The following is an 11,273-nucleotide window of genomic DNA, read 5'->3' on the forward strand; positions in this document are numbered from 1 at the left end:
TAGTTAATCTAGCTAATTTATCAATTGTATTGATCTTTTTGAAGAAGATTAATACTTTTGGTTTTATTGATTTTTTTAATTCTTTATTTTGTTTATCTATACTTTAATCTCTGTTATTTCCTTCAGCTAGCTTTGGGTTTAACTTATTATATTTTTCTAGTTTCTTAAAATAAAACTTTATACTATTGATTTGAGATCTTATTCTTTAATGTGACCATTTATAGCTATAAGTGTAACTTAGCACTGGTTTTGCTGCTTTAACCCTGTTTTAGTATGTTGAATTTTCAATTTTTGTCTTAAGATATTTTCTAACTTCCCACTGAATTTCTCTTTTACCCACTTGTAAAGATTGTGTTTTTAATATACACATATTAATAAATTTTCCAGTTTCTTTCATCTTTTGATTTTTAGTTTCATTCCTTTGTGATAAGAAGAAAATACTTTGTTATATTTAAGACTTTAGATATATTAAAATTATTTTTGTAATCTAACATATAGTCTATCTTGGTGATTTTTCCATGTTTATTTGACAAAATGTATATTCCATTGGTATTGGCTGGAGTGTTTTATTTCTTACATTTTGGAAACCACATTTTTTTTTCTTTTTTGTCCTTCATTTTCTCCATTACCATCTTTTTTGTTTATTTATTTAGTGGACTTTTTGTAGTGGCACCTATTGATTCCCTCCTCATCTCCTTTTGTGTATTTACTATAGATATTTTTCTATTTGGTTGCCATGGGAATTATATGTAATATTCTAAAAGTATAATACTCTGTTTTAACTAATAACCAGTTGCATACAAAAGTGCTCATTTATAGTTCCAGCACCCTGCTTATGCAACACATTATTTTTACAAGAAAGAGTTAATACTATTATACATTTATTTTTAAATCATGTAAAAATTGTAAAATAGCACTACAGAACAAAATTTCAATGATCTTGGTTTTTATATGTTACCATGTATTTACTTTACTGGAGATATTATATTTTCAAATGTCTTCAAGGTACTGTTTACTTTCTTTCCATTTCACTTGAAGAATTCCCTTCAGAATTTTTTGGTGAGGCAGATCTATTGGCAATAAACTCCTACAGACTTTGTTTTGCTCAAAATATCTTAATTTCTCCTTCATTTCTGAATGACAGTTTTGTAAGATACAGTATATGATTTTTGGTCTACTATTTTTTTTTTCAGAACTTTAAATGTATCACCCACTGTCTTCTGTACTGTGAGTTTTATGCTGAGAAATTCTCTAATGATCTTATTGCAGATTCCTGTACATGATAAGTCATAGTATGTTTTTTTTCTGCTTTCAAGATTCTTTCTTAATCTTTAGTTTTTGACAGTTTGAATATAATATATCTTAGTACTGGTTGTATTCAACTTGGAGATCATTGATCTTCTTGGATTTGTACATCAAATTATTTTTTCAAATTTGGGAAATCCTAAACAATAATGTTTTCAAATGATCTCTCTACTCCTTTTATTCTATATCTTCCTGGTAGCACTCCCAAAATGTATATATGGGTCTACTTGATGATGTCCCATAAACCCCCTAGCCTCTGTCAAATACAATAATTTCAAATTACCTGTCTTATAGTTGGTCAATGCTTTCTTCTTCCTGTTCAAATCTGTTATAGATCACCTCTAGTACATTATTTGAATTTAGTTATGCTATTTTCCACTCTAGAATTTCTCTTTGGCTATTTAAAAAAATTTTTAATCTTTGTTGACATTCTCATTTTTTAATATATTATTTCCCTGATATATTTTAGTTATTTTCTGTGTTTTTCTTTAGCTCTTTAAGCATATTTAAGACAGTTGTGTTAAAGTCTATGTGTAGTAAGTCTAACACCTGTGTATATTCAGGGTTTTTGTGATTCCATCTGTCCCTTGAATGAGACATGTTTTTCTATTTCTTCATATAACTTGTGATTTTTTGTTGTTGTCAAAAATAAGACATTTGAACAAAAAAGCAACTTTTCCCAATCTTTGCCATTTTGTAGGAATGACCTTGATTAATTAACAGGGTACATTTTGAGACTGGGGATCAAACTAGGGTGAAACTTAGAGGTCGTCTCATGTTATTTTTCTAAGCAAGTATCACATCTGAGACTATGTCTCGGACTCTTCCATTTCCCCAAATGCATAGCTATTTTCAAATGTCTTAATTTCCCATAATTTATCATTCTTGTTTGCACTTTAAATGTTCTAGAATATTTTCTTATGCATAGTCCTTCGCTGCAGGTGTCAGTGGGTTTCCATTTCTCCTTCAGCTATAATGAGGTAGATCCACTATCTCCTATGTCTTTTCATGCCTGGGAACTGAATTATGGAATAGCTTACCATCTGAGTTCTAAATAATGAAAAAAAAAATATTGCTTGGGGAAGCACATAGCACATTAGAATCTTGCAAATAAGGTCCTTTCTAGTTCGTCCAACCCAAGTGAGGAAACAAAATCTCAACCATTTCCTACCATCCACTAGACACATGAGAATCGTTCTGTTTTTTATGATTTCATAAATAGCTATGCTGAAAGCATCCTAATAGCAAATATGTTTATTTTAAATCATAGATAACAATATCTACACGAATAAAAGAGAAAAATGGTAATTGGCGTACGACGATACCCTTTTCATTGGCTAATCAGGGCTATATGCAAATTAACTGCCAACTATGATTGGCAGTTAACTGCCAACTAAGATTGGCAGTTAACTGCCAACTAAGATTGGCAGTTAACTGCCAACAAGATGGCGGTTAATTTGCATATGTAGGCACAATGCAGGGAGGCGAAAGGGAAAGCAGGAAGAAGCCCCCTGCCACTGACAGTGATCAGAAACCCAGGGGGGAGCTAAGAGCTGGGGAGCTAAGAGATGGGGGGCAGGGCAAAGGCGGCCCTGGGGCCACCTTTGCCCTGCCCCCCAGCCATGATCGGAGAATCAGGTGCCTTTGCAGCCCTGGCCAGTGATAGCAGAAAGTAGGGGTGGAGCCAGCGATGGGAGCTGGGCACGGTCGAAGCTGGCAGTCCCAGGAGCTAGGGGTCCCTTGCCTGGGCCTAAAGCGAAGCCCACGATCGTGGGGCCGCTGCAGCTGTGGGTCCCTGCTGCCCGAGCCGGACACCTTAGCCAGAGGCGTTAGGCCTGGGCAGGGGCGGAGCCTGCAACCGCGGGGAGCTGGGGGTCCCCTGCCCAGGCCTGACACCTCTGCCGGAGGCCTCAGGCCTGGTCAAGGGGCCGATCTGGTGATTGGTGATCTGAGGGTGATGAGGGTCAACTCCTCTGGCTGAGGCATCAGGCCTGGGCGGGGGGCTGAGCCGGGGATTGGGGGGATATGATGGTCCCCTTGCCCAGGCCTGAAGCCTGGGTCAGAGGCGTCAGGCTTGGGCGGGGGGTGGAGCAAGCGATCAGAGGGAGATGGGGGTCCCCTGCCCAGGCATGATTCCTGGGCCAGAGGCCTCAGGCCTGGGCGGGGGCCAGAGCCAGTGATCAGGGGGAGATGGGGGTCCCCTGTCCAAGCCTGACACCTCTGGCGGAGGCGTCAGGCCTGGTCAAGGGGCCAATCAGGTGATCAGAGGGTGATGGGGGTCTACGCCTCTGGCTGAGGCATCAGGCCTGGGCAAGGGGCAGAGCCAGCAATCGGAGGGGTCTGGGGGTCCCCTGCCCAGGCCTGATGCCTGGGCCAGAGGCATCAGGCCTGGACTGGGGGCAGAACCAGTGATGGGGGGAAATAGGGTCCCCTGCCCAGGCCTGACGCCTCTGTCAGAGGCGTCAGGCCTGGGCAAGGGGCCTATCCTGCGATTGGAGGGGTGATGGGGGTCAACGCCTGAGGGCTCCCAGTATGTGAGAGGGGGCAGGCTGGGCTGAGGGACACTCCCCCCCCCCACACACACACCCAGTGCACGAATTTCGTGCACCGGGCCCCTAGTTCATATTATAATCATATAGAAAATAATCAAATTTTAACAAAATAATCTCTTTATATTTACAGATTATTTGGTCTTCCTCTTACCTCATTGGCTGTGGTGTGTCATCATGCTGCAAAAAATTGACACCTCAATTCCTCTATGTTTGTCACTATTGCCATGAGTATGTATTATACAGTCTGGGTTCACATAGCTTTTATTCTAGTTCCTCAAACAGAGAATAAAAATTAAATAAATATTACATTTCAGTTATTTAGCTATTCCTAAAACATTGCAAACACACACACACACACACTTTTCTTTACATCCTATTTTTCTAAATAATTCTATGTATCATTAATAGAATATTTAAATTCAGAAATATTACAACTAGTCTTGCTATGTGTTATTGAGCTAGCATAAGTAAAAAACAGGGATATTTACTTCAACAATGCAGAGTATTTTTATAATGCAAGGGCAGAAATACAATGGAGTATCAAGAATAAACAGAAAAAGCCAAGTGTTCTTGTCTTTAGCTTTTTAGTATAACTATCAATGTATGTCTTTTCTTTAAAAATTAAGTTTATATATTACCAACAGTGTGAGTGCCAATTCCTAGAAGAAATAATCTGATTGCTTTAGTGAAGGGCAGGTGTGCTCCTTTGTCCCATGGTATTTTGCCACTGCCTCCCATATGTGTAGCACAATAAAAAGATGTTTAATATGAACCAATGAAAATGATTTAGCTGATCATATGCTATCACCTTTACACTTTAAATGATGTCTCCAAAATCACTGTAGAGTCAATTTATATAACATCTTATACAATAAAACAATATGCTAAGTGTTCGACCAATTTGTCGACTGTTGGGTCGACTACTCGCCCAATTGCTATGATGCACATGGGCCACCAGGGGACAGACTCTCCAACTGGTAGGTTAGCTTGCTGCTCGGGTCCGGACCATCAGGATTGGTGAGAGGGCCGGACACACCCTGGAGCCCTCCCACGGTCCCTCTCTGGATGGCTGGCCAACCTGACGTGGTCCCTCCCCAGCCCCCATTGGCCCTGATCTGTACTGGGCAAGATGGTCCCAATCAGCGTCCAGGCTGTGGGACTGCACCTGTGCACGAATTCATGCCCTGGGCCTCTAATATTCATATAATAGGTCCATGTGAGTTATTTCTGGTCTTATTATATCTTTATTTTAGTAGTTAGTATTTGCTGTGATTTTTTTTTTATCTATGTAGTTAGTGCTGAGAAAAATAATGATCTGCTTGCATTTAAAAGCCACAAATTGTGCTAAATCTCTGAAGGGGTTGATGGTCTGTGTTGAACTGCTGACAATACAAAAAGAAGTAGAAAGCATGGAGTTGTGATTGAAAAATTTTCTTAGCAAAAAGATTTCATGGTGTATCTGACAAGATCCCTTACTGAATTAAGTAATAAAAATATTTTATATGGTAAATTTTTTAACAATGTATAGATCAAGGAGAAAAAATATTAGATAGATTGTTCTTTCAGCCAAAAGATTTGCTTTACTTTTTATGAAGTAAGAATCAACTTAATCTTTCTTAAGATATCTGCAGGCAAACCTGTCTTTTAAATTATCTCAGAACGGGAAAGTCTTACCTACTACTCTGTCCTCCACCTCTTTAGGTTGAGTAAAATATGGTGTAGTTTTACTTTTTATAATACTTCATCTGTTTCTATAAAAGACAGTAACATGTTTCAATTTTCTTATCACATAGTGCAAGATAAATTTAGGACAACTCCACTCACTTAAAACTTTTCACATTGTTAAGAACCATGTATTTTCATGTAACTATTTATCAAGTACTTAGGGGTATAAAGAAAAATTTCCTATTGTAAATGGCTCTCAAGTCATTCTGCTTAGGACTTGACTGTTCAAAGAGGTACAAACTCCCTCAAAATATTCTTAGGACACCAGAGTTGCCTGTTGCACATTTAAAAAGATAAATTTTCATTGTACAACTTACAAAGTCTAGAAAATATGAAAGTCATCTAAAAGATTAACATTGTTATATACAAGTGGTTTTCAAAAATTGTCTTTAAAGTTGATAGTAAATAGAGAGTACATTTTATATGTATTTTTCAAACTTCAAATTTATGAGACCACTTTTTCTTTTTTCTTAAGGGGAAATGAACCTGAACTAAAGGGTATGCCTTATATGATAGGAGATTCATGTGAAGATTGTCCAAACGACTGTGACAACAAACTTTGTAGTAAGTTTTACATCCCAGTTTGCTTAATATTAACCATTGATTTGATTCAATTTAGTTGCAGATATAGGAAATTTTAACAATTTCACCAAAATCTGTTGGGATTCACAATTGAATTTAGTAAAGTTGCAGGATACAAGCCATTATACCAAACTTAGTTGTATTTATACTCACAAATAACAATCAGAAAAAAAAAATTTAAAAGCAGTCCTAGTTACAATTACAGAAAAAAAATAAAATACCTAAGCATAAATTTATTCAAGACAGTAAAAGATCTATATACTGAAAATTATAATACATTGATGAAAAAAATCAAGACACAAATAAATGAAAATATATTACCCACTTATGTGTTATAAGAATTAATATTGCTAAAATGTACACATTACCCAAATCTATCTACAGACTTAATGTAATCTCTATCAAAATTCCTTTAGCATTTTTCACAGAAATGTCACTATCAATATTAAAAATTTGTATGAAACCACAAAAGACCCCAAATAGCCAAAGCAATCTTAAGAGGAAAAATAAAGCTGAAGGTATCACACTTCTGATTTCAAACTATATTACAAACTTTAGTCATCAAAGCAGTATAAAACTGACCTAAAAACAGACACATCGGTCAATGGGACAAAGGACAGAGCCCAGAAATGTAAATTGGTGCAGTGACTTCGGCAAATAGTATGGAGAGTCTTGGAAAAATTCGAAACGGAACTATCATGTGATCCAGCAACTCTACTTCTAGGTATTTATCTAAAGAAACTGAAAACACTAACTCAAAAAGGTATCTGTTCATTGTTAGCACCAATAGCCAAGACATGGAAACAACCTAACTGCCTATTGACAGATAAATTGATAAAGAAAATGTGATATACTAATCAGCCATAAAGAAAAGCAAACTCTGCCATTTGCAAAAACATGGATGAACCTTGAAGACATTATGTTAAATGAGGTGAGTCAGACAGAGAAAAATGAATAATATGTTACCTCACTTATATGTGGAATCTAAAAAAGTCCAAACTCATAACAGAGAATAGATTGGTGGTTTTCAGAGGCTATGAGATGGGGTGCGGGAAGAATGACTTAAGGTGATTAAAAGGTATAAAATCCCAGTTAGAGAAAGAATAAATTCTGGGCATGTAATGTGCAGCATTTTGCCAGTAGTTAAAAGTGTTGTACTATATATTTGCAAGTTACTAAAGGAGTAAATCCTAACAGTTCTCATCAGAAGAAAAAAAAACTATGTAAGGTTATGAATGCTACCTAAACTAATTGTTAATCATTTCACAGTATACTGGTATACATACATCATAATATCATAATTCATACACCTGAAATGAATACAATGTTCTATATCAATTATATCTCAATAAAACTAGGGAGAGTAAAGAATAAAAGAAAAAAGAATAATAAAAAAAATTTAGAGAAGTCAAAGAAAAACATGTTACATAAAAAGAAATACACATCTTTCACATCATATTTCTCTAAAATACTACATAGCAGAAGACAGTGGAATAATGATAGCTGATTTAAAGAAACGTTGATATAGATATGTGCTTGTTCATAATATAGAGCCCACTGCCTTGTTATATAAGAAAATCTCTGGGTAAAGAGGTTATTTGAGAAATTTTGCTATTCTCTGTGTGGATTTTATACGATTTTTACATTGGCCATGTATGAATTTTTTTCACTAACAATGCTAGTGAAACTTACACTTTCTGATTTCAAAGCTTATTACAAAGCTATAGTAATCAGAGTGGTGCTGGCTTAACAGACAAGTGCCAATGGAATAGAATAGAGAGCCCAGAAACAAACCCTAGTATATATGGGTATATATTAATTTTAATAATCCAAAGCAATTCCTTACCTACCAAATGGTAGAGCAACATATAAGCAGAATACAGCACATCAATAAAACTCTCTTATATATAGTTTATGATGTTGATGATCTCAAAATGACTCATCTCCAATCTGCTTAGATATGTCTAACCAAAAATAAATAAATAAATAGTGATTAAAACAACCTGTTTAATGTCAGAGGCAACTTTCATCTTTTTATTTTTCTTTAATGACTGACCTCATTTAACTCATTACCTGTTTTCCATTCTAATTTTATTAGTTCATGATAATCAAAATTAATAGGCTATTGTTGGTCAATTTTATGTTTATGCCTTGAGGAGCTGCCCTCTCTCCCCACTGACTGTGATTGTTTGAGATAACATTGCTTTTTCCGTTCAGCGAACCCCTGCACCTATTATGATGAATACATTGACTGCGATATACAGAAAGTGGTTCCTGGATGCCGCGCCCTGTCAGTCACACTACAGTGCAAAGCCACGTGCTTGTGCACCACTGAGATCAAGTAACCTTGGTGACAGAGCTGTAATACGCTGCTAGTGAAATGTCCGCTGTATTGTATCTTTCTCCTTATTTTGCTTCAGTAGCTGTTGCTGAATTTCATTTGGTTTTAATTATACTTGAGATCCTTATTTTCATGAATCATACATGGGCCTCAGATATTTGCACCAATGCCACCCACTCCTGTCCTGCTACACCCTGAAGGAACATCGTTTTATTTCTTACTCCTGGAGTGAAAGGTCCAGTTAACACCCGCCCCATATTTACATCACGCGAGTTAGTGTTTGCAGGTTGACAAAATCCAGTTGATGGCATAACTGGCTTCCTCTTTCTCTGTTTCACTCCTTCCCCTGCTTTCTCACATCTCCAACAAACCTGGTGTTTGTCTTCTCTGCAAACGCACATGAACTAATAATTCTTCACTTAGCAACTTCACTTCTATGTTAAATCAATCATTAAAGTGATTTACAAAGCAAACAAAGAGTCCAGGCTCATTAATTGCAAGGTAAATATTGCCTCATTGCAAGTGGTTTAAGTGTCTTATTGTTTCACTGCTTTAACTATACACATGTGTAAAGCAGGAAAAAAAACCCGTGTGCCTTAAAATATATGGATTCAGCACTGATTATATACAAAGCGTAATTCATAAAATATAGAGGGTATTGCCTTCCTCATTTCAAATAAAGATGTAAGTATTCCTGAATCTGAACATTAAAGAAATTAGTGAAGTGTGTTGTATGGCTACCCAGAGAGCCCAGTACCTGGTACAGTGGGGCTTTGACTTACGAGTTTAATTCGTTCTGAGACCGAGCTCCTGAAGGAGCTCCTTAAGGAGCTTGTTAACTCAAATTACTCTATCAACTCAATGCAAAAAATCGGTGAGAGACAGCTGGTATCTCGAAAAACTCATTAGTCGGGACACTCATAAGTCAAGGCCCCACTGTATTTTCTTTTCAGTTTCAGGATATTTTCCATAACTGTGCTCTTCCTTTCTGAAAGTTTATATAAAGAAAAAAAATCCCTAAAAATTTCACTTTGAGATATTTATCCAAAGAAAACAAAAGCACAACATGGAAAAGTTATATGCACGCACTTGTTCATTGCAAAATTATTTACAGCAGCCAAACATGGTGGAGGGAAGCCTATGTCCATTTACTGATAAATGGTAAAGAAAAATGTGAAATATTTATGCAGTGGGTTACAACTTAGCCATAAAAGGGGATATCCTGTCATTTGCCACACATGGAGGGCTCTGGAGGCCATTAGGCTAAGTGAATAAGGCAGTTGTAGAAAGACAAAATATTATTTGGTCTCACTTTTTTGTGGAACCTAAACAAACAAACAAACAGAAATAAAACGTATAGAAAAAGATATCCCATCTGTGGTTATCAGAGGCATGGGATGGGAATTGGAGAAAGGTGGTCAAAATATGCAAAGTTGTAATTATAAGATAGAAAAGTACTGGGGTGCCATGTACAACCTCATGATTATCATGAACACTGCTACTGTATGGTGTATTTGAAACTTGCTGGGAATGTGGATCATAAAAGTTCTCATCACAAGGGAAAAAATATGCAACTATATAAAGGCATTGATGTAAGCTAAACTTATTACAGGGATCATTTTACAATAGATGTGTTCCAAGTCATTATACAGTGGTACACTGCACCAGGGAAGAGGTAAGACAGTTGGCCATGGGTAAGACATTTTAGAGAGATCAGACAATAGAGCTGGTCAGGACTTCCCGCTGCGGGGGGCAGGGGTGGGAAAGTGCAGAAAGGGACCTATGAAATGCATCACAGCGTACTTGGATGCAGCTATCTTTGAGAGAAAGCCAGATACATTAAAGTTCTAAGCATTTGGCAACCTGGCTGTCACAGACAAGATTTCCTTATCAATGAGCGCAGTGCTATCCCCTTTGCCAGGAGATCTTATGCCTTGTGTAGGTGTGTGCTGTCCGTTCTATTCCTTCAGTTACATATAGCATTAACAGAAATATGTCTTTTGGCATGAAGTAATTAAAAGCCACAAAACCTTGTGTTTTTTTGTTCTCTGTTCCAGGCTCAGTTACTTAATCCATCTCATGGCTTAGAGAAGTCATTCACCTGAAAGGATAATTCTAGGAAATGACCACAAGATGGCAGTATATGAACGTTAGTTAAACTTTTGAGGCCAAGGAAAGGAAACTGATAGATTAATATCCTAAAATTATTTGAAAGAGTAGCTTTACTTTACTCAACTATAAGCTATTATGCAAATTATTTGAATTATTTGCATAATAGTTTATAGTTAAAAACAAAACAAAACAAAAAAGACCTCCACACTCCGCTGGCAATAAATAGTAGTCCTTTAAGAGGATGTACAATGAGAAGATGAGAGTGGATAGAAGTGTATGTGTCCCATGCCTGCAGAGTTCTCCCTTTCGTCTTATTTGTAGAACAGCTGTTGCTGCCATCTACCTGATAATATAGCTACCTCAGTTTCCTCATTTTCAAATGGAGATAGTAATAGTAACTCCCTTATAGAGTTTCCAGGAGGATAAAGGAAGTGATGACATACAGAATTTGTAACATCCTGGCATTTTGTGTTCACTCTTAATTTTTATTATTCACCATTTTCAATTGAAATGCCTGACACTATACTTGCTTTTAATCAAAACTGTCATTTATCAATTGTGCACATACTATAAGAGTTACCCTTCACAATTGTGTATTGCATGGAGATTTCGTTAAAAGTTTGGAACACAGTTTGCATGTGAATAATGGGTCACAC

The 11,273-nt window shown here is 36.8% G+C and overlaps 1 protein-coding gene across 1 annotated transcript in view; it reads left to right on the top strand.

Annotated features, from left to right (window-relative positions):
- Window positions 1–8,509, top strand: part of CRISP1 (cysteine rich secretory protein 1) — a 28,165-nt gene extending 19,656 nt beyond the window's left edge. Inside the window, exons 6-8 of the mRNA XM_059702248.1 lie at window positions 3,988–4,085; window positions 6,058–6,146; window positions 8,382–8,509. Of these exons, the coding sequence (XP_059558231.1) occupies window positions 3,988–4,085; window positions 6,058–6,146; window positions 8,382–8,509 (315 nt within the window). The remainder of the gene's footprint in view (window positions 1–3,987; window positions 4,086–6,057; window positions 6,147–8,381) is intronic.
- Window positions 8,510–11,273: the final 2,764 nt, after the last annotated feature.

This window comes from Myotis daubentonii, chromosome 6, assembly GCF_963259705.1.
Source record: "Myotis daubentonii chromosome 6, mMyoDau2.1, whole genome shotgun sequence".
Lineage (NCBI taxonomy): Eukaryota > Metazoa > Chordata > Mammalia > Chiroptera > Vespertilionidae > Myotis > Myotis daubentonii.